Source organism: Gymnodraco acuticeps, unplaced genomic scaffold, assembly GCF_902827175.1.
Source record: "Gymnodraco acuticeps unplaced genomic scaffold, fGymAcu1.1, whole genome shotgun sequence".
NCBI lineage: Eukaryota > Metazoa > Chordata > Actinopteri > Perciformes > Bathydraconidae > Gymnodraco > Gymnodraco acuticeps.
The window spans coordinates 214,943-238,219 of NW_022990764.1; the positions used below are offsets into that span (position 1 = coordinate 214,943).

Genomic DNA, 23,277 nt, shown 5'->3' on the forward strand with positions numbered 1-23,277 from the left:
GTTGGCCGCAGTCCCAGCAGAAGTGCTGAGGTATCGGCTGCAATTACACAGTGGAAGTGTCGGTGCAGAGGCTGCATTTAAATTAGGGTTGAAGAATTTGAGGTCAGCTTTTGCGGTCTCTTTTTGTAATAATAGCCAGTGGCCATAAAGCCCAAAAACACAGAGGGCTTGTGAACCACATGAAAGGAGAACTTTCAAGTCATAAATCTTCAGCAACTGACCTACAAAGTGTGCTGGTGCTGCCCTCTTGTGGTCGTCTTGAAGTACTACCTTATACATCCCCGTTGAAAAAAAAACACCTGTCATAAATTAAGAAGGAAATTCTACACATCACTTTATTGCTGGAATTACACAGTATGGGATCTGGAGAATATAAAGTGTTGAGGAAGTATGTTCGGTTTGGTTTGTTTATTAGATATCAAGATCAAGTTTGTTAACTGATGCTGTATATACTTCATGGAGCATTTCATCACAACCACACACACAAAACAAACAAAAACAGGTTACAGTCAGTGTAGAGTAACTGCTGTAACTTCAACAGTAGAAAGAGCTTAAATCTTTAAATATCTGTGAAAGGGACACCAAGACTTTGTCTGAGGTTATCTCCGAAAATGTATATTAGGAATAAACAAATATGTGACCCTTCACTATATTTTTTGCATTATGTCAGAGGGATAAAAAAGTAATTCACAAACAGGAACAGTCAAGTTCATGTTATGCCTAAGTATATATACATGTGCATTTCTTTGGGATTAGTACATTTGGTTCATGTGATGTGAGAAGTGAAAATCCTTTAACACATAGCTGTTATACGCAAAGGTGATTTTTGTTTGATCTATTTCCCCACTTCCAAATCCTCTCATATGTACACACACGCACTCACGCACACACCCACCCACCCACCCACCCACACACACACACACACACACACACACACACACACACACACACACCACACACACACACACACACACACACACACACACACACACACACACACACACACACACACACACACAGGCACACACAGGCACACAAATGCTCTTTCAGTGCTGTTTTGGATGATAATAAGGCGCTGATTGTCAGATGTTTTGGGGATCAATGGAATCTTAGATACACTCAAGTCCAACATATTCTCATAAATCTTATAAATAAAAATGGACTTAATAACACACAAAGTATTTCAATAATGACCTGAGGAGAGTATGTTGAACTATGTTAGAGGAATGCATTATATTTACAACAGAATGATTGTTATATATCTGCGTCTGCAACATAATGGTGATTAAGCAAATGACAAGCGTCTGTAACCAGTGGTAAGTCCCATCCTTTACATTAGTATGTGTAAAAAAAGTTAAAATCTAGAATACAATGTGGCTATATCTTTGAATGCTGTGGCATTGGCAGGAAAAAGATAAAACAAGGAATAAGGCAGATAAGTAAGATTGAATAGCACCTGACTCACACAAAATGAACACCAGCTTACCAGTTTAGGGGGCATGTACTCAGTGCAGTGGTAAACTTAGTGCAATTCATTAGAGACATAATGTTATTATGTTGTTGTCCATTAATCAGAAGGCTGCTTGGTCTCCGTGTTCTGGCTGTTAATGTTTCAATCTCGGCTGTTTTAGCAAAGCTCTGTCCCTCTCCTGTCACATGCAGGGAAATAGCACCATCGTATGAAAACCGCAAGTTAAGCCAAGTCAAAGACGTCAGCGCCCACAGGATTCCTTGCAGGTTAGGAAGGAGGAATCTTTATGTATATGTCCTCTTCATGCACACCTGACAGCGGCTTATGTGTGTTCGGAGACTTCCGGCTTTTAGCGTTGTTGGGACAGGTTTCCTGAGATAGGGAGAAAAACATCAGAAGTCCACCTTTATTACCAGGCTCATAATGTAAAGTTGATACAAGTTAAACATACTGAAGGTCAGCAAAACAAAGATTTTCTAGGGGTGTTAAGTTACTATTTCATGTGAAATTCAATGTCTGAGCGTTTTGTCTTACGTAAACATGTCCTCGTCTTCAATGGTGGCAAGCCAAAAGCTGTAAGAGTTAGCATAGTAGTTGCAGGTTCCACGACCGTGACACTCGATGAAGGGAGCACTGCGGAACTCCTCCATACAGGAACCAGGAGACGCCAGAGCCTGGCCAGAGCCCTCTGCACCGGCACTGGTGTGCTACAATAACACACCAAGAAAACTGCTTACTAACCAAATTAAACACATTTTGAAGACAGTTATTGTTTGATTTTTTAAAGACAGAATGTTTAAATGCAAAGAAAATGTTCTTCACTGACACTTTAATTCTAGATTTGTGATTAACATGTGTGTTCTGACGTTGGCAGGAAATATGAAGAAGGTTAGAGAGATTTATATTTACATTAACTGCTCTCCATCTACTATTCCTCCTAATTGTGTAATTAAAATAATTTACCTCAAAACAAAATAACAAAAAAAACGTTTCACAATGTATGTGAGCACTTCTTTCCACACGTTCCTGAATCATTGCTCCTCTGGCTTGTTTGAAGTATTGGTGGTGCACAGGCAAACTGAATGTATTCTTGAGATCAGATACTGTCTGTCTTACCATGACGAAAGAGTATCCAATCCATAGAGAGTCCCAGCCATGGGGGCATGATGGGATCATGATGGTCTGACTGTGAACCGCTATCACCATGGCTGGAGCTTCACACACAGAACATCTGTCCACACACACACAGGCACACACAGGAACAAAGTATGTTAAGGTCAAAAGAGTATCAAACATTTGCATTGCCAATTAACATTTAGTTAGAAGGTACAACATTTGCCCAAATTAACAGGACTTCCGGTATAAACCGTGTAAAGTTCTCGTCTTTTATCAGAATACAGATCCAGAGACGGTTAATCTGTTGGTTGATCAGAAGATGACAACCCTGTACACCTCTAAACGATAGAAATGCTGACAAACCTGCTGATGAAGGGTTTGATGCCTTGACCGGTGATAGGTGCCATGTTCATGGGCATTGGCTCAGGGGAGGTGAGCCAGTAGGAGTAATCGTTACGGGAGGCGAAGTTGCACACATTGTTGATGTTGCAGAACAGGAAGGGCATGGGGCTGAACTTCCTCAGACAGCTGCCGGCCGTACCTAAAACACAGAGCGAGTAGACATGTCATTTATCCTCAAAAACCTTTGTGATTGCCTTTATCTTACTCCTTTATATTTTCCTCTCTTGCTGTGTTATTTACCCAAGTCCTGTCCATGTGAGCGTTCGTTGCCTTGTACGTAGAGCAAGGAATAGCCGTCATATATGAGCCGGGTTCCTTCAGGACAGGTTGGAACCTCCACCGTTTGGCTATGGCGGGTTACCAGGAACCCGTGATCCATGGATGAGGGCCCGGTGTGACCAATTTGACCTGGAACACCATCAGGTCCTGGGGGGCCAGGGTGTCCTCTGGGTCCTAAAGACATCAGGTGATTAATGAGGAATGACAGCGACAAGAAAGCAGTTCTTACCCACACCATTCATCCCGATGTGTCTCTCACCCTGTGGCCCTGGAAGACCAGAGTTTCCTTTGGATCCAGCCTGACCATTATATCCAGGAATGCCATCTTCACCTTTTGGCCCTTGAACAGCTGTCACACCTGAGAGAGAAAGAAAACGGCAATATAGAATTAGGAAAAATGGATAGGGAGGACAAATGAGCAGGTGAAGTGGTTGGGATACACAATTTTAAGCAAAACGTCACCTTGATGTCCTTTTTGTCCAGGGAGCCCATATGGCCCCTGGGGACCCGGTATGCCCTGAGTACCTGGAAACCCAATGTCTCCTTTGATGTAGGTGTGAGGGCCAGGGGGACCTGGGGGGCCATCAATTCCTGAAATATACAGTCTAGTGTTTAGACAACATTTTTCAGAGGATCATTTTGGTTCTGATATGATTTGTAATATATGTTATGATTTCTGTAATTGAGACAGAGATAGTTTTTAATATAAACAGACTGAAGCGTTTCCCCTTTATATTTACCCTTCTCTCCTTGGAATCCATTGTCTCCAAGTTCTCCTTTGAATCCAATGTCACCCCCTTGACCCCTTGTACCTAGAGTTTGCATTCAATAAGAGTGTATTTTAACGTTTGTATTGTACTCACATTCCTTTCAAAATTCATGAAGGCAAACACACGTAAAGTCATAGACTTTCACATTGTATGTACCTGGGAAGCCAGGGACTCCCTGCAATCCCCTCTCTCCCTTCTGTCCAAAAAGACCTGGAAGGCCATCTTGTCCCTGTAAAACAAACACAAAGTGTAATGAAATCAGGACTGACATGCACAACTAACACAAATGTACAGTAAAAAGTCATGGGAAACGTACAGGGAGTCCAGGAGTTCCAGCATCACCCTTATGTCCCGACTCTCCCTGGAAACCAGGCTGACCCTGGCCTCCTTTGTCTCCCTTAGGGCCCCCTCCGCCTGACACACCAGAGGTCCCTGGTACTCCTGGAGATCCTGTTTGAAAAAGTTAAGACGACGAATAAAACCATAGATAATGTTATTCTATTCAATATAATATGCCTACATTTAGGAGGTTCTCATCAACATAATACATTTTTGGTCTGTCATGTGTATGGCATACCTGTTACTCCGGTTTGTCCTGATGCTCCCGACTCTCCCTTAGGGCCCTCGAGGGAGTTACCTGGGTACCCCCTCTCGCCTGTCTCGCCCTGGGGTCCGTGTGAGCCTGAAAGTCCCTTGTCTCCTTTGATACCAGAGACGCCAGGATGACCTGGAGTGCCAGGGAAACCAGGACTGCCTTTGTCACCTGGAGAGGGAGAGAGGATGCCACATGATGAAACTCTGATTGAGTGACTGAGGGAAGATATGGATCTTTGTTGCAAACACACTGACCTGTGCCACCAAGCACTCCAGGAGATCCAGGGAAACCTTGGCCAGATAAACCTGCAGGAGGAGGGGGGAGAAAGTACCTTACAGTAAGTCTCTAAAAAATATTTATTAGTGGGGGTCTGCAGAGGAAAACAACTTAAATCTACCCCTTGTCTGCTGATATTAGTTGTTATATATTACCATAATAGGAGAATGCACTGCTACCTGAACCCCTGACTTTAGGTGATGGGTGGTGTTTGACTTAATCAAGTGTTTGTGTTTTCCGGTAAAATGTGCTTGCACTGGTTAAGATTGCTTGTATGAAGCTTAATTCGAATATCCCGAGGCAGAGTATGGCTGTATGATATTAGATGAGGCTATTCTATGTGAAAGCGTATCAACAAACAAGGAAATTGTTTAGTCTCTTCTTAACTCTCCAACACTAACCTGGGTCTCCTCTTTCCCCTGAGGATCCTGGGATGCCATCTATTCCAGGATCTCCCTTCTCTCCAGGAACACCAGGAGGTCCCTGCAAGCCACCTTCCCCTGAGGGAGAAGATGTGATTTTTACCATTTACCAGGATGGCAGAGTTCTTACAGACAAATCCCAGTGAACAAAAAAACTGATCACATTACTGATGATTACAGTGATTGATGTTAGCATTTGTCAGATTAGTTTAATAAATAGATGATGTTACTTACCAGGGCGACCATCAGGACCAGTTTCTCCTGCAGACCCCGACAGCCCAGGAGTTCCCTTCTCACCTGGTCTACCTGACTGACCTGCAAACACACACACACACACACGGACGCACACGCACACACACACACACACACACATGGACGCACACACACACGCACACACACACACACACACACACACACACACACACACACACACACACACACACACACACATGGACGCACACACACCAAAATATTATCCATCTATCCAGTGTTTAAGACTTATAGGATAGAAGAAACAACACAGACTGAAATCTGACCTGAATACCCGACGCTTCCCTTGTCTCCCTTGGTTCCTTGCAGTCCTGCCTTGCCGGACATCCCCTCGTGACCCTTCAGACCCCTCTCTCCTGCAGTTCCTGGGAATCCGGGCTGGCCTGTCTGACCCTGTGAGAGTTGAGGAGAGGAGAGGAATACCATGTAAAGACTAATAAGACACTGATCACTAATGAGGAACAAATTCAATTTGCAAAACTATATACTAAATTGCATTAATACCAACAAACAAACTAAGGCTGAGTAGTTTTGAAAATAAATACTATTGTAATTTGTTAAGGAAATAATTATTCTAACATTACAATTCTTATTTTCATTAACAAGACCTATTGAAATAATGATTTTTGCAGGGGTCTGTACCACACAAAAATGGTTTCTTCAGTCTGTATACAAGTTGTATGTCTAGAAGTATATGCAGCAACGATTTTGAATTTCGTGTTGAGTACATTTTGCAGCTCTTAGTTTACATTCATTCTTCTGTACATTGTAGGTACAGTATATTCATAGGTTGTGTAACATTAGAACATTTTAGTGGCTATTGGTTTTTACATTATAAGAGTTTTGATTGTGATTATTTTCCTAGGTGTTTCATGACCACCCAAGCCTGGCAAGAGCTACAACTACCAATAGCGAGTGTTAACAGGATGGGCAGTTACATATAGAGAGCCACAGTATAATTTTGAGCTCCTTTTCGTACATCTAGTGTTCTCAACCATAATATTTATTATAGCCAATGATTACCGTTTCTCCTGGAGTTCCTGGGAGCCCAATACCTGGGTCACCACCTGTTCCCTTGTCACCTTTCTGTCCATCTGTGCCTCTGAATCCGGTATGTCCTGTTGTACCAGTATCTCCTTTAGTACCCTGTGGACCAGACGAACCTGCACAAACACACACATAGGCCGAAAAAATGCAGATTAATAACAAGAGTCTCATTTAAAATGCATTAAAAAACGTTATTCACAATTGAATATAACATTTTGATTTTCCCTTGCTTGAAATACTCTCAATACAGCTGTTTATACTTCAACTGTTGCTGGACAACATTTTATGTTTGTAACACACATGATACATGTTTGCACAAGCATTTCAATGACACACATTTTGTTAGTTTCATTTGTGCAATCTTACCGGGGATTCCCATCTCTCCTACAGTGCCTTTATGTCCAGGTTGTCCGAAATTGCCCGGCTCTCCAGGAAAACCAGAGTCTCCTTTCTCCCCTGAGACAGATCAGTGAGAGTCAAGGATCAATATCTAATTTATTTTTGATTTATTTTTACTGGGTGATGAAGCAAGTGTAGAAAATGGACTGAAATTAGAGTTAATTTGAATAGGACATATAGAGATGGTAAACCAATGTCTGCATAGTTTAAATATCCTATAAAGAAATGTAAAATATTTTGAGGTTGCTGTTCATGTGCTCACCTGGTTGGCCAGGTGATCCAGACTCTCCATTTTTGCCTGACATTCCAGGGTTACCAGGAAGTCCTCGGTGGCCTTTCTCTCCAGTGCCCCCAGAGTCACCTGATAGGAACATTAATGAAACATCACATTGACATATTTCTTAAACAATGGGTAAATGGAAATAATTAACAACGGAACTGCTTGAAATGAATCAACGCATATTCTCTCATTGAGCAAAGGGCCAGTATGTTGATTTTCACCTCTGTTTCCAAGGTCTCCCTTCTCCCCCTTCATGTGCTCCATGTCCACTTCACTCATGTTTCCAGGAGGACCCTGCAGACCTCGATCTCCCCTCTCTCCTTTGAGTCCTGACTCTCCAATACTACCTCTTGGCCCAGTAATACCTGGATCACCTGAGAGCAACGGTAGAAAGATATTGTTATTTCTGCTAATAAATCTTTCTATTTAAACTTGTAAAGCATAATCTGTATGACCAGTATTATGAAGGCTGTAGAACAAACTATACTTAGATAAATAGAAAATAAGGTTTTCCTTACCTATCAGTCCATGAGATCCAGACGTACCAGGTGGTCCAGGAAATCCTGGTATTCCCGGTGTCCCTATGACACCCATTTCACCTTTAATACCTGTTTAACAAAAAGACACATTACTTCCACAGTAGTAAGAGCAGTGTGTGCTTTAAAAAGGCAAAAGGAAACATTGCTATTAATTAATGAAGGTTGTAGAAATGTACTTGTTTATGATAGTATAAGGAACTGACCTTTTTTCTGTGTGTGCAAGTGCTACAATTACAAAACAAGAAAAATACAACAAAATCACACATCAGTCAGTCTCACCTTGTGTTCCAATGAGTCCTTCCCTGCCAGGTAGACCTGTTCGTCCAGACAGTCCTTTATAGCCTGACGTTCCTGGGAACCCGGGTAGTCCCTTCTCTCCCTGAGGCCCCGGCATGTCCAGACCAGGAGAACCGGGGTAGCCCTTGTCTCCCTTTGCACCTCCTCTACCTATTCAGCATGCACACACACAAATATAACACCATACATGAAGTCAGGTGAGGCAAATGAGGGGTGTGTTTCAGTTTCACATTTTGAAGGTGAATCAGAAACATCTCACATGTTACAGAGAACATCACATAGCTTTGTTTCTTTCAACTGTCTATTCAAGTGTCACAATACCAGGAAACTGAAGGAACTATAATTAATGAAGGCATTATTAATCTTATAATTTTCACCTGTACTTTTCCCTCAGGGACATGTCTAAATGTTTGGATGCCGAGTTTGTGCTTACCATGTGGTCCAAACTCTCCAGCTGGTCCTGGTGGTCCGGGGGCTCCGGGTGAACCTTTACCTGGAGAACCTGGCACGCCGACCAGTCCAGGAGGTCCTGGGACTCCCACATCACCTAATTTTGACCAGAACAAAGAAAAACAATGTTGTACTTGCTACAGGAGATGGGCATTTTAACTCTGTGGCATGGACTACACCCAACCAAGCTTAACACCAGCACTGTTGTAAGTTTTGTTGCAGTACCTTGGATTCCCTGATCTCCCGTAGGTCCTGTCTGACCTTCTAGTCCAGGAATACCAGGTCGTCCAAAGCCACCCTTATCTCCCGGGAAGCCAGTAATTCCTAGTTGGCCTTGCGAACCTTTTGGGCCTGGAAGACCTCGCCCTGGCTCACCCTGCAGAGTAAAAATATAATCTCTGATTTGCATCTCCACTCTCCCAACAGTTATTTTACATGAAATACAATTCTCCCATTTAACCATGTCCATACGTTTTGTATTGTATAACAGAGCTGTTGGAAGCACTCCGATAGACTTGTCTAATGCTCTCTCATGTTCCTAAAATCAACTCATCAGAACCAGAATACCTCAGGTCCCTTTTTGAGTCACTTTCACATTGTGAGGCAGCACTTACCTTAATATCCAACTGTATGAAATTAAATTAGGATCAGAATACATATACAGAAAAATACACACTTTTGGTCCAGGTCTACCACTTTGTCCAGTCAAGCCTTCCTGTCCACCTCTTCCTGTCTCTCCTGGTAATCCTGGAGCTCCTGGTATTCCATTGATTCCTAGAAACATGGTCAAAACATTTCCTCTTAGTGTTGTCCTGTTAATGTACAAACACTGTGATGCATCAACAGATTTGAGGAATAGGTCAAACTTTTTTCACTTTTTTTTTTAAACTATTCCTTTCTTTTTGCATTTACTTTTAATATTTACTTGCACTATATTTTTCTGTTTTTCTGTAATATTGTGTTGCACTGTTGGAGAAGCCTGTGACCTAAGATTTTCATCGACATAACTACTTTGTAGCTATGGTTGTATGACTAATAAAGAACCTTGAACCTTGAAACATGGAGTAACATACCTTTAGGACCAGTTGGGCCAGGTAATCCAATACCCTGGGGTCCATATTCACCCTTCTGTCCTGGGAAACCGGGCAACCCTCGATCTCCCTGAAGGCCACTGTCACCTGCAGCCAGCACCAAGACACAAGGTAAACCGGACCACTCGCTAACAATCAGCACATATATGTGATTCGTCAGAATTTGTTTAGTTTTTTCTGTAATAAGGTTGCTGAAACTCTGCTCCTCCACCCAATTTTAAACATATGTAATTGATAAAACACACGCTTAAGTTCATTGATTGATCCTGATACAAGCAACTTATTTCAAATAATGTATTAAGAATACCTTTTATAGGTGTCTAAATGAGTTCAAATTAAAACATGTTGACTGGTGTTGCTGCTCACCTTGAAGTCCAGGAATGCCAGTTTCGCCGTGTGCTCCAGGTACTCCCTGAGGTCCAGGAGTGCTCTCACCTTGACCTGGCTCACCTTTAACACCTGGTGAATGCAAGGTTTATGTTATAAATGAATTCATGTTCATTAGGTTTGTATTTATGCATTATCAGAGAGACTTTGTTCAGATGTGCATTTGAGATTGAAATGTCCGACTATATGAGTTCTCTCTGTGGATATCTCATGCCTACCAGGTTGTCCAGGAGTTCCAGGAGTTCCGTGCCTTCCATGACTGCCTTTCTCTCCAGACTCTCCCGTTCGACCGAAGCCAGGCTGGCCCGGTGGACCCCTCTCTCCTGGAGGCCCGATCCGACCAGGGTTCCCATCTAGTCCACGGTCACCCTTTATGCCCTCCCTGGCCTGAAATAAATTAACCGATTGTCAAATATACTTTGATTTGATGTTGACAATACATTTATTGACAAAATGTTAATCTAGTGGAGCTGTCCTAATATTCTATATTTTTCGAACACACACACTTACCGATTCTCCTTTGTGGCCTTGTACACCAGGGAAACCATCTTTCCCCGGCAGTCCATCCAGGCCGGACCTCCCTGGAGTACCAGAAAGACCAGGCAGACCTTTCTCTCCTTTTAACCCATCAACTCCAAGAACGTCCCCTGGCTCGCCAACAGCACCAGTGGCTCCAATCAACCCGGGAACACCTTGAGAACCCTGCACACCAGTTGATTAAAATATATCTCGACCTCAATTAAATGAAGGATAAACTCTAACAACAATTTTCCCCAAGTGTTGCAGACATTATTCTACTTACATGAGTTCCAGTTTGTCCAGAAGAGCCAGAGGTACCCTTTTGTCCCTTTCCTCCTACTGGCCCTGGAGGCCCTGCCAGGTGAAAATGGAAAGTTGTACATATTTCATACTCAATATTCATTATTGTGGGTGTCAAAACACAGAAACATATCCAATCAGTAAAGATTTGTACAATGAAACAAGCTGTGGTCCCAAGTCCTCAGATGGCCATGGAAATAATCATATTAAAGGTAGGGTAGGTAAGAATGGAGAATGGCGGTTGAGTGCGCTAGAATTTGAAAGTATGCATTGGAAAAAAATCTGCCCCTTCCTTCAGACTTCAAATCAAATCAAGTTTTATTTATATAGCACATTTATAAACGATTTTTGGTCGAGCCAAAGTGCTCTACATATAAGCTGTAAAAATAGCCTACAGTAGAGACACGTTACAGCTAATACAACAGCACAGATTGTTCAGAATATCAATATGAGAAAAACTTCCTTACAGAGCCCCTCCTCCAACACACACGAACTGGCACATGACCAATGAGGGCACGAGATAAGTTTGTGCACAGATGGAAGGCTGACAGGCAGGTAGGCCATCCAGTTATTTTAGCCGGGCCGGCTAAAATGATTGGTCGTGCTTTTTACAGCGCCACGGCTTCCACAGATGACATTTTTGTATGTATTTATTGTCAAAGCATTTAATGTATTCATTGCTATCGGGATGTTAAGAGCATTCCATGGAATATAACAAAAAGTGTTTCTGAAGTACCTACCCCACCTTTAAGCTCATGGCCCCAATACATTTTTTGCTAGACCCTGCCGTTTATTTTCAATGTGACCAAATTCACTCACCCCGATCTCCTTTAGGGCCGTGTGGGCCAGGTAATCCAGGTGAGCCGGAACCATCACATTGAACACAGGTATCTCCTAAGTCACCTGAAAGGAGAAACATCAGTTTAAAGATAACTATGATGCAAATGTGCCTAACATGTAGTCTAACTGCAGAAGTAGTACATTTGGCCACTAAGGTACAACAACATCTCAAAGAAAGAAGCTGAATGTTAATCTTTTCATTTATTAATGTCCTGTATTGATAAGCATTTATTGTTGAGATTCCTACCTTTCTGTCCTAATTCTCCTTGTAACCCTGGAGGTCCAGCTGGGCCAGGAGCTCCTTTCTCATTGTTGCATTCATTAGGGTCAACTGTGTAGACACATTAGGTTATAAAAACATGTGTAGGTTAACACTATTGTTGTCAATTATTGAAAAGATTGTTATATTAAAAAATAAGGCATACGTGGTGTTCCAGCTGGTCCAGGGAGTCCAGGGTTTCCCGGTTGTCCCGGAGGTCCAACGAGAGACTCTCCATCCAGTCCCCTGTCTCCTTTCTCTCCAAAGTGTCCTTTCTGTCCCGTCTCTCCACGAGGCCCCTCAATGTGCCGGCCTGAAGTAAAAGTCATCGGAGCCAGTTAGGTTGTTATCCAGGTTAGCGTGTGTCTCACTGACATATTAAGCCTTAATGCAAAGTTTTTATATTATTATAGAAATATAATGTAATTTTACCTGGAGGACCTGCCTCTCCCTGAGGACCAGGAAAACCTGTGGATAAAGAGGTAACCAAAATGAAAAAAATATATATATATCATAACATGTAAACTGATCCAAGGTAGGTGTTTATTCGTATGAATAACTGGGGCATACCATGGCCTTACATTACCTTTTACTCCTTGGAACCCTGGGTTACCACTTGGGCCGGGAGGACCAGGGGCAGCATTACCCTGAAATGACATAATAACAAACATTAAGGATGCATGGCCGTTGATTAAAATGATGTTTTGTACACCAATCTACCTAAACTAAGAACGGTTGACAGCTTCATTTTCTTACCTGTCATTATTCTTGGAATGCACACACAATAGAAAATATAGATATTCTTTTATTTGAACAACTGAAGAACACAATCACACACTACAGTCACAACACACTATTTACTCTTATTCAAAGGCATTTTAGAATTGTGCTCTATTAAAGAAGTAAAAATAGAAAAGGCAAATACATCCTGACTGTAAGGAATAAACTTAACACCAGGATGAAAAGTAGTGTTTTACTTATCGCTATATTTAGTTGAACACACTTTGCCCCTCTGAGACCACCAAACATCACTGAAGGACGTGTATGTGTTTGGTAAGATGTGTCCTCTGGTGCACCCTTAGCCACCCTCGACAGTGATGTCACAGAGTGCTGCGAAATCCTTGAGTACAATTCAAAATCACTGTTACAGAGTTAAAAAATAAACTACTAGTGGTCAACAAAAAACAAAATGTTGGGTTTTAACTTGTTCTTTAAGTCGCACCTTTTGAGAATCACTGCCAATATAAATGTAATGCTATTAAAATGTGAAGGTATTTAATATAAAACCATGTCATATACAGCATATACCATCCGTGTAATTGTTGTTTCTGTTCAAAGTGATTTGTGTAATACCAACAACAGGTGTCCTTTATAGAAGCTTCAGGCCTAACTTACGCAAAGTTATCCGATGCACTTTTCTCAAACTAGTCATGGAAGATATTATAAGCCGGTAAAATCAGTCTATTGTCCCTTTAACATGGTCTCACATTTAACTAAATAAAAATCTGGTGACATCTGCTGGTAGTTTCAAGACTTACATATCCTGGCGGTCCTTTTTCTCCCTTTTCACCCTGAAACAAGAGAGAGTTTAGTATTTAGGATGACTTCAGGAAATTTCAAGTATTGGACTTGAATATCTGCAAAGTACGTAAAAGTTGCAGTTGTTACCTGGGAACCAGTGAATCCAGCAGTTCCAGGAAAGCCTTTTTCTCCCTGTATTAAAGTATGTTGGTAGTTTAGCAATGAATATTTCAAAAATAAAACAAAAGCAAACAAGAGTTGGATGGTGGATGCCAATAGGTGATAATACAGTAAGTTATATTTACCTTCGACCCATCATCTCCATCCTTGCCAAATTTTCCCTAAAATGACAGGAACACTTACTTTAATGGGTTAAGTTTTCACATACTTTTTTTCAAAAATGTATTAAAACATTTAACCATTCCATAGAGAGATATTTTTGCAACTTACTCTTGATCCAGGAGGGCCAGCTTCACCTTTGATACCATTTAGATGAGGGTTGCAAAAGCCCTGCAAAGGAAATTAATCAGAAGTCTCAAAAAAGTAGAAAAGTTTGACCTAAAGATAACAACAGCCTCTGTGCACAGTAAAGCATACACCACAACATTTGAATGCAAATAACTTACTTTGTGTCCTTGGTCTCCCTTAAGTCCTCTTTCACCCTTTAGGAATAACAAACATAAACACACTCAGAAAATATCACAAAATCCAAATCATCAAACATGTAGCAATCGTGGTTTATTCATCCACGAAAAAGCTACATTTGTATTCAGTTTTGAAAGGACTGAGTGAGTACCTGTGGTCCAGGTACATGCACTGTGGGACGTCCTCCTTCCACTCCCAGTGTTGTCCCAGGAGGGCCGGGGGGGCCACGAAATCCTGGATCACCCTGCACACAGACGGCAATGATCACCACAACTTCCACAACCAAATACATGTTTAAAGTAATAATACATTAACCATTATTCACAAAATTGAATTGAAATACAGTAGGCTAGTCATTTTGTGAAAACCGAATTAAACTCGTGAAATAAATATGAATTCCCGGTAAACAAACCTATTGAAATCCTCATTTGATTAAATAGTTATTACAAGACAGCATTACAAAAAATGTTTCACAAACCCCCAACATGTCCCTTGTCTCAAAATATGTATGTTTTAAACAGCATGTATACAGTAGCAGGAGCAACCTTATTACCACTTTATAATACAGTAATATCAAGGTAAGAGATTGTAATATATTTGTTATTCAAAGGTAAAATATAAAAATTAGATAACCTCAAAATAATCAGGTTAATTATTAAATGAATAACATATTTTAAATGCAAGTATTTCTTGCTGAAAACACATGGTAGCCCAGATATTACTCCATTGCTAATGTTTTATTACTGAACCGTAAAGTGCTCCTGAAGCTGTGTCGACAGTGAAAGCATCCCATAAGAAGAGTAGCTTTTTTGCAGACAACTTTAAAAAAAGAGAAATTCTCACCTTCTCTCCTTTCTCACTCACAAAGGCCAGCTTGTCACCCTACAGAGAGGTAAAAAACAGTTCCTATAAGATCTCACCTGGGAGATAAAAGTCATTAAAGGGTGGATATTTTTTACAAGTGTAAAATCATTTTATTGATTAGTCTTACCTTCTCTCCAGGAGGGCCAGGGGGGCCAGAATCTCCCTGTAAACAGAAACATAATTAGTAAACACACTGATAAATTAATCAGCCACCATTATGTGCACATTTAGAAATCTACACAGATTCAACTTCATTTTGTTGTGCTCTTTCCAATACAGTAGTATTATTTTTAAAGATAATCATGGGTCTCTGTATACCCGATATTCCATAACTTTGACTCACTTTGGGTCCTTGAAAGCCTGTTCGTCCGGGAGGTCCAACTGGTCCAGGAAATCCACTTGTTCCCTGGGAGAGAAAGACGAGTTTGGGAACCGCATGGGTTTAAATGGAAACTCAAATAACACTGTCACAGTCTTTCTCATTTTCATGCGACAGACAGCAAAAACACACACAAACAAACTTACAGGTAGTCCAGGTTTGCCAGCAAACCCTTTGTCTCCTCTCGAGGGAACAATCCCGATCACACCACCAGGGTCACCCTGTAGGAGAGAAGATACATGGTTTTGAAGTTGTAGATGGGAAACATTTAGATATAAAAAAGTTAACAATTCACAAATCAAAGCTGACCTTCATTCCAGGAATTCCTGAGATGCCCTGAGAAGAGATTAATATAGTTATGTATCTATACATCTTCTGATACATTTGCCAAAACAATATTTATGCAGCTTTATTGAAAATTCTGATGGGTTTCATATATTTTACACAGGAGAGGGGCAATAACTGAAATATTTGCTGGTCAATTGGTGGTTGGTTGTTAAGAGAATCAAGTTTGCTTACGGGAGGTCCTTGAAGACCGGGAAAACCAGAGGTGCCATCCAGTCCTCTATCTCCCTGAAACACAAAACACCAAGTCAGAAGGTTCAAACAGTGAACAGATCCGATTCAAAACACAGTATAATTGTTTGTAGTGGCTTACTTTGGTCCCATTGCATCCTGGGATACCTTGCGAACCGGGTCCACCGTCATTTCCGTTAATGCCCTGAGAGCAGAAGTGCACAAATACACAATTTGAAACAGTTTACATTTAGTGATATAGTCTCCACAGCTTACCAACTAGTCTCTCTCTGAACAACTAAACTCCCCAGAGACACCACCCAACAGTACAATGTAGCCTAAAAAGTAACACCTCTTCCTAAACCATGTTATTTAGAGGTATTACTTTTAAGTTCATGTGGGTGATTTGACCGTACTGTCACATTGCAGGATGTGACACAGATCAAAGGAACTTACTGGTAGTCCGGGGTTTCCTGGGAAACCTGGCAGACCAGGAGGACCCTGCAGGATGACAACCATATCAGCATTGCTGAGTCATGACAAAACATAACCAATCATTTGTGGAATAGAAGTCTGTCTCATATACTGTATGAAATCATACTGTATGTCATAATTATGTTGGTTAGTTACTCACCCTCACTCCTTTCAGCCCGGAAGCTCCAGATTCACCAAAAGTGCCCTAACAGAAACAAATCAGGATCATTATAATAGAGAAAAACATGTTTTTAATCTGAATTGAGAAATGTGTGTACAATTAGTTTACCAGTCACGTGTTGACTGGGGGAGAACAATTTGGTCAGGTAAGGTTTTTACGGTTAAACATTTATTCTGTGTGTGTGTACTGACCGTTGGGCCCATTGGTCCAGCAGGACCTTCAGGTCCATGCATCCCTGGAAATCCCATATTACCCTGAAGACCATTGAATCCACGCTCACCCTGTGAAGCATAGACCTTTGTGTTAATTATACAAGAATACATATTTGTATTTGAATTGAGATTAGATTTATTACACGATTCTATAACACAATGCCAAGTCTAAGACTAAGTTGTATAATGTGTTGCTGTAGTAACATTAATAAATACAATCAATAATGGATTTACAGGTTTGCAGGATTTAGTGGCATCTAGTGGTGAGGTTGCAGATTGCAATCAAAATACCCCTCTGCTCACACCATACCTTTTTTGTCCATTCTGGGCTAAACATGTTACATGATGGGTTATATTAAAATAATGAAAACAGAAACATTCTTTGTTCCAGGTGATTATACAAATATTATAGTGACTTTTATATTCCATATCTGCCAATAAATTCCCTTAAATGCTACACACTGCTCTTAAATAAATTACAGGAATAATTACAGATCTTGAATCTTAAGTAAATTCAAAAACTTTAGGGGCCATTAGATTTTATTCAAAATTGGGCATTTCATCAACTTTGGTTTACAGGGATCGTTTGACCAAAGATGTTATGATTTCATCCTTCATTGCTATAAAGTTTGCATGAAAATAAGAATGTTTTAGAAAAATACAAAATGAATTGTGAGATGATATTTATGAGTTTTTGTTTAGTTCAAAACAAACATTCAAATAATGTTTAATTCCCTTTTTTTAACCGTCCTTCCAAAATCAACCAATAATAAACCATATTTTTACATTATAAACAGACTTAGTTGCATTTTAGTTCATAATCAAGCCACATTGTTTTTTGTGCACAATGTTCTAATCCAATAATCCTTCATCAATCCTCATGTATGTCCTTTGAAGAGACCGGCTGCTGAATGTTGTTTCCACTGTCTGCCACTGGATGGGTGCATTGCTCTGTGAACAAGTTTCATAATCCAGTGATCTTTCTCAGCTGAGTGATGAGTAACATGCTGAAACCTTTTGGATCAATTTGCATTCCCCGACCACAACACATTTGATGCCCATCAGTAGAAACATGAGGATCATCAATAGCTTTACCAAAGCAAATCCTGTTGTTTCTAAGGAAGTGATATCATTGGAAATAAAGCTCATGAGATTTTAGAAAGGCTGTTTGAGTCTTCTCTGAAATGTTCAAAACACTGGAAAGTTGGAACTCTAGTTCTTTGAATCAGTTGATTGGGCGAGCTCCTTTAAACACGGTCAGTACATCTGTTGTTGTCGGGGTAGCTGAATGTTTGGCTACTGTTGCTGTAAGAATCAGCCAAAAAAAGCCAGACCGATGCAATAAGAGAATAGAAAACACTCTGCAGACGTCTGATATAACTGAGCCAAAAGTAGGCATGTACACTCAAACAGCAGCAGAAACAGTGAAAATAAATCCACTTTTAAACAGTGGTTCTTTTCTTGGCTTGTGAAAACATAAAAACAAAGCAATGTAACCCCTCACTACATGTTGCATATTTCTCCTGTTTGTAGATAAGTTAACCAAACATGTATCTGTCTTTAATTTAATCTTAAAGAGCTTGTTTAACTTACAACACGTTTTTATTTACCTTACTTTTTTAAAAATATTTTATTTGGCTTGAATATGTTTTTCTGGTTTATATCCTTTTAATCATCCATAAGCACATCAATCATTATCTTTACTTTAAACAGTGAACATTTAAGCATGTGAGTTGAAAGATCATGTGTACAAAATTGCAGTTTATAAAGTTAGAATTTATTTAGTAATTTATATAAACGTTTTATATAAAACAGTTATTTTGAGTCCACATACAATTAGGCTTTTGTTACAAATGCATTACTTGTTAAGAGGATGACTTTATTGTTAGTTTTGGCCTTTTATAGTAATTTCTTGAATGTCTATGTACTATTTTTTTAGGATTTGAGAAAATAGTACAACTAATGAAGAAAAATAGTGAAAAATAAAAAACACCTTTCCCAAGTCAGTTATACCAACTTTTCATGTTTCAGGTCAGTGATCAGGTCATGCTAGACTGCTGACAGCTCAAAGGCTCGCCGCCAGTTCACGGCTATGTGTCCCCACTGCTCATACACTCGTATGAGAGCCTCCCTCTGTTGGAAATAGGACCTTCAGCCCAGCTGTGTGTCCGGACATGCTCTAATTCAAACTGATCTTTGTTCCCATCCTGGTCTCTGCTCCGTGACTGCTTTTCAACCCGGGCCCAGCTCCAGTCCGTCCCACTGAGCTGACCCCACTTCTCAGAACATAGGAGGTACTGTAGCGGCTGCTTTGGCCCGCTATGAACTTTGCATTAACTGCATACTAACATGGCAGCCTGATATCAAATAAATGGGGAGAGAACACACGTGGATTGATTGACAGTGACAAAAGAAAATCTAACCTTTGCTCCTTTCACACCACTGCAGTCACATTTTCCACATGAAGCCCCGCAGCCCTGAGGGTGAGAAGAAATGTAAAAATGAATGATCCATCACTTGAAAGGCAAAACAAGGGAGCATTGGTTTGGGTTCAACAAAACAAGAAAATAAACACAGGGAGAGAAAACTGTGTTCGGCAGCTGGACATTATAAAAGACATCTGCTGAGGGTTTTTAAATGTCATCCATCAGAGGTGTAAACACTAAACAGCGTTAGAAACTTTTCATTTTGTAATGGCATCTTGTGTCCTGCCTCTGTCCATAGCTCATAGACATCCCTACTGACACTGTGCATCACCACAGTGAGCTGCCAGACAATGAGTGTTTTCATGCATTTATGAATCACAGTTTTTTATTTAAAAAAAGAAAAAAGAATGATCTGAATTGCATTTTATCATTTTCTTTTTTTCTTTGGCCACTTGGGGGCAGCGTTACCCAGCTGTTGTTTGTCTCGCCACCTGGTGGATAAATATTCACTTGTTTTAGGTGAAAAGGGTTGCTATGCACCGAGAGTGGGCCAAAACAGCTTAGTTACCAGCATGAAAACTTAAAAGATGTACTGAAAGATGCTCAAATGCCCCATAGAGCTAAAGAAAACTGCAGGGTGGTGTGAAAATTCTCTGTGTGTTTGTCACTACAAGCAGCCAAGTTCACATCCACTTAGTCATTTGATCCATTGTTAATGTAAAATATGAAGTAATCTGTGCAGCAGCTTTAACTTGATTGATCTCAGACAATGGAGAAAGGATTTATTTTCTTAATAGATTAGACTATTAAAACGATATGCAGGCAGAACATCAGTGCAGCTGTTCTCGGCCCTTTCAGTCCCCCCCTGACCCCGCCCTGCTTCCTCTCTTCTGGGGTCTCCAGAGGATGGAGCCTGGGAACTGGCCTGCACTGCCTTGGCTTTATTTCCATTGCTCCTCTTCCCTCCATCATCCAGCTGTTGCTCGACTCACGTGGAAGGCGTCCAGCCAAAAGTCTGTCAGGGCTTTGGTCAGAGAGTGTACAGCTACACCACCCACAACTATTTCTCTCAGGCTGCCTCTCGTTCTCACACACACAACAACAAAATGGCTCTCCATTACCAATCATTATGATCAGTTCCAAACTTTCTAAACCTGACAAATGATTCTTTCTTAAATCTACACTTTATGTAATGCAACTTCTGTCCAAGTCCTAAAACATCCTTTCTTCTTACACACAATCCTCAAACCTGATAACTGAATCAATATGTGGCTCTAAAACCATGGGAAAATACAAGAAAACAGACCAGGACGTTCAGCCTCAACAGCCCCCACCCTGTCAAAGTGCACTTGTTCTCCTTTACTGCAGTAAAGGAGAACAGGCCACTCATGTGTGGCCTACAAACACCTCAAAACTCTCTCCATCTCACCTCTCCACCTCTGGTTTATAAGGTGTGTTTTTGTTTCACAGGATTCATTTCTGTTATGCCACTAAAATAAAACTGAACGAACATCTGCTTCAGATCAGATTAGTGTCATAAGTCAAACAGAGGAAGAGGAAAATTAACTCAGAATGAAGCACATGTGTCTTTTATTATGGCAAACCTGGCACGCAGCAATAAGGGCTCCTGGTGCTGGATTAACGTGATTGGTTTTTTTTTTACAATTCACCAAGGGGAGTTCAGGCAAGCTAATGCAATGAGGTAACACTCGCATATTGTCAGCACCGTTCAAGTTAATCACAGCTGCTCGTGTTGAAGCAATCCCTCAGTCACCTGTTGCTCTCTGTCTATGAATTTTAGTCTCTTCAGTTTTCTCCACCAATTTTAAGGAGCAACTTAGATGAGCAGACATTCCTGCATGTTAGAAGGCATGACCTAAGCATCAAGCCGACACGCACAATGATGAAGACTGTGTGCACTCGAGTGTGATAAAAAGCCACAACACTGTGATGTCTAATGCTGGATCTCCAAACAGAGCTCAGTAATCTGCGGGCAGCGGGTAGATCAGAGCGGTGTCTCTCTGGATTCTCCTGTTTGTTTTTCTTTTACGTCCGTCGTGCACCGCCATAAACCCAAACATTCAATGGTAAAGGTGGCACAAAGACATCTGACATCGGCACAATAAGAACATCGTGCTAATGAGTCTTGAAGCTATAGAGAAGATGTCTGATTTGGTATCTGGGCTTTGCAAGAAAAAGGGATCTGAGGAGGACCTTATCATACACATGCCCGGGTGCATCTGATGATGAGAGATTTGATTGGAGGATGAGACTAACCAGTTTACACACAAGCCTGAGATAAAAAGCCACCACTATTCTTGTTAACGCTGTTGAAAGGCCTTTTAGTAGATCTCGTTTTAATCAATTGATTATCTTTTAACTATACTTACCAACAAAAGTTTGGAGCATCCCCATATTATATATATAATAACTACTTAGTTTCCATTCATACTTTTCTTTAATTAAATATCCATAAGTAAATAAATATCTAATTAACTCCTCCAATGCTCCAAAAATGTAATTGTTGCTTATACTTTAGGTGCATCAGCGGAGTATGTGGTGTGCCCGTGTGATCTTCCACAGAGCAAACAAGCTGAGCAGAAGCCTGAGATACAGCAGAGTGTTAGAGTGTGAATATACAGTGGCTGGCAATGAGTCATTGAGCTCTCGAGAAAATGTATCAGCCCAGCAAATATCAGCAGACAGCCCCATGTGTCTCTCGACAAGTGTTTATGTCCTTCCCGAGTCTGGATGGAAGGCCTGCATGTTTCTAAACTGTAAAAAATCAATATGACGTGAGCTGGCAGAGTATTTACGTTTCCTGGGCACTGCGCAAAACAATGGCTCATCATACTTGTGCGTATATGACAGTGTGTCTGTGAGTGTTTACTGTGGCTGGATAGAAAATTCAAACAAAAGAGGAGGAAGGGGCTGGTGTGAACTGTAAATGGACTGCACTCATATACTGTAGCTGTTTCCAGTCTTTGCAAAGCGTTTTTAGATACAAGGCCACGGCGCCATGGAAATTCAGAGATGTGTGGCATGGTGCACAGAGGCAGTACACAGGTGTCTCAGTGTCTGGTGGTGTGTCAGAGATGCTGGAGGTTTCTTCAGTTCAAGACACATCCCAAAAGGCCTGGTGTTTCAACAACACTTACTCGATATGTCTGACATCATTAGATACATAGGATGAGCCAAGGAGAGAGGAAGTGATGAGTCATGTTTTCTCCCCAGATTACGGGATCCGGCCAGCAAGAGACATTAGCACAAACACTCCAACAAACCAACGTTGAGGGTACAGAGTATCCTAAAAAGGACTATAGCAGCACCTTCGTGGCTGACGCAAGCACTGCCTGTTACACAATAGCTTGTATGGATTGGTATGATGATAAGTCACTACTTAAGCTACAAGAAATTCAACATTGTGCAGTTATTAACCTAACCTTACTCTAGGTACTAAGGTGGGTAATGTATTTAGAAAAATATAATACGGCAATCACACCAATGCTCTGATAAAAAATGAAAACAACCTACTTGTAAGGTTACATACTGTATGTGCAAACACTTGGCCTTTGCACACATCACAGGAGTCTACCACGAGTCTTACTTATGATTAGACTCTACTATATTAAGGATGGTACATAAACTATGGGGCCTTAAGGGAAATATTTGTTTCCAAAACAAATCAAAGCAGTACCACTTCAACAAATCTCTTCTTACTTCTCATGAAATATCCTTCAAGAGACTTGAGGCATCTTAACTACATTTTGTACATGCGTAAACAATGGATGGGGAAGGCAATTGGATTTAACGAAACAAACAAAAACAAATAGGATGGCCCACAGGAAAAATGCATTCACGTTGTCCTTCAGCTTATATGACTCACTGCCTCTACTCTTCTTGCCAAAGAGGGCAAATCCAACCCTCATGTAGACCCATTTCATTCAACTCATAACATGGCAAGTGTGTGAGCAAGTTTTAAGTTTTTGTCTTCTGTGAAACAATTACACCACTCTGACAAATGTCAGCCTGCTGCATGTATTTAGTATT

The 23,277-nt window shown here is 40.8% G+C and overlaps 1 protein-coding gene across 1 annotated transcript in view; it reads right to left on the bottom strand.

Moving 5' to 3' along the window:
• Positions 1 to 309: 309 nt before the first annotated feature.
• Positions 310 to 23,277, bottom strand: part of col4a1 (collagen, type IV, alpha 1) — a 37,949-nt gene continuing 14,981 nt past the window's right edge. The window contains exons 2-52 of the mRNA XM_034232412.1: positions 19,225 to 19,278; positions 16,781 to 16,870; positions 16,569 to 16,613; positions 16,391 to 16,435; positions 16,077 to 16,139; positions 15,938 to 15,991; positions 15,728 to 15,754; positions 15,565 to 15,639; positions 15,383 to 15,445; positions 15,167 to 15,202; positions 15,019 to 15,057; positions 14,327 to 14,419; positions 14,157 to 14,192; positions 13,981 to 14,040; positions 13,836 to 13,871; positions 13,678 to 13,722; positions 13,548 to 13,580; positions 12,596 to 12,656; positions 12,442 to 12,477; positions 12,176 to 12,322; positions 11,998 to 12,081; positions 11,730 to 11,813; positions 10,894 to 10,964; positions 10,602 to 10,793; positions 10,310 to 10,478; positions 10,071 to 10,163; positions 9,687 to 9,791; positions 9,290 to 9,387; positions 8,839 to 8,989; positions 8,597 to 8,710; positions 8,146 to 8,313; positions 7,846 to 7,935; positions 7,549 to 7,701; positions 7,310 to 7,408; positions 7,015 to 7,104; positions 6,625 to 6,764; positions 5,868 to 5,994; positions 5,566 to 5,646; positions 5,311 to 5,409; positions 4,888 to 4,938; positions 4,616 to 4,801; positions 4,355 to 4,488; positions 4,195 to 4,267; positions 4,009 to 4,080; positions 3,731 to 3,859; positions 3,528 to 3,626; positions 3,230 to 3,442; positions 2,951 to 3,128; positions 2,588 to 2,702; positions 2,006 to 2,178; positions 310 to 1,843 (exon numbers count right to left, since the gene is read on the bottom strand). Of these exons, the coding sequence (XP_034088303.1) occupies positions 1,756 to 1,843; positions 2,006 to 2,178; positions 2,588 to 2,702; positions 2,951 to 3,128; positions 3,230 to 3,442; positions 3,528 to 3,626; positions 3,731 to 3,859; positions 4,009 to 4,080; positions 4,195 to 4,267; positions 4,355 to 4,488; positions 4,616 to 4,801; positions 4,888 to 4,938; positions 5,311 to 5,409; positions 5,566 to 5,646; positions 5,868 to 5,994; positions 6,625 to 6,764; positions 7,015 to 7,104; positions 7,310 to 7,408; positions 7,549 to 7,701; positions 7,846 to 7,935; positions 8,146 to 8,313; positions 8,597 to 8,710; positions 8,839 to 8,989; positions 9,290 to 9,387; positions 9,687 to 9,791; positions 10,071 to 10,163; positions 10,310 to 10,478; positions 10,602 to 10,793; positions 10,894 to 10,964; positions 11,730 to 11,813; positions 11,998 to 12,081; positions 12,176 to 12,322; positions 12,442 to 12,477; positions 12,596 to 12,656; positions 13,548 to 13,580; positions 13,678 to 13,722; positions 13,836 to 13,871; positions 13,981 to 14,040; positions 14,157 to 14,192; positions 14,327 to 14,419; positions 15,019 to 15,057; positions 15,167 to 15,202; positions 15,383 to 15,445; positions 15,565 to 15,639; positions 15,728 to 15,754; positions 15,938 to 15,991; positions 16,077 to 16,139; positions 16,391 to 16,435; positions 16,569 to 16,613; positions 16,781 to 16,870; positions 19,225 to 19,278 (4,857 nt within the window). The 3' untranslated portion in view covers positions 310 to 1,755. The remainder of the gene's footprint in view (positions 1,844 to 2,005; positions 2,179 to 2,587; positions 2,703 to 2,950; positions 3,129 to 3,229; positions 3,443 to 3,527; positions 3,627 to 3,730; positions 3,860 to 4,008; positions 4,081 to 4,194; positions 4,268 to 4,354; positions 4,489 to 4,615; positions 4,802 to 4,887; positions 4,939 to 5,310; positions 5,410 to 5,565; positions 5,647 to 5,867; positions 5,995 to 6,624; positions 6,765 to 7,014; positions 7,105 to 7,309; positions 7,409 to 7,548; positions 7,702 to 7,845; positions 7,936 to 8,145; positions 8,314 to 8,596; positions 8,711 to 8,838; positions 8,990 to 9,289; positions 9,388 to 9,686; positions 9,792 to 10,070; positions 10,164 to 10,309; positions 10,479 to 10,601; positions 10,794 to 10,893; positions 10,965 to 11,729; positions 11,814 to 11,997; positions 12,082 to 12,175; positions 12,323 to 12,441; positions 12,478 to 12,595; positions 12,657 to 13,547; positions 13,581 to 13,677; positions 13,723 to 13,835; positions 13,872 to 13,980; positions 14,041 to 14,156; positions 14,193 to 14,326; positions 14,420 to 15,018; positions 15,058 to 15,166; positions 15,203 to 15,382; positions 15,446 to 15,564; positions 15,640 to 15,727; positions 15,755 to 15,937; positions 15,992 to 16,076; positions 16,140 to 16,390; positions 16,436 to 16,568; positions 16,614 to 16,780; positions 16,871 to 19,224; positions 19,279 to 23,277) is intronic.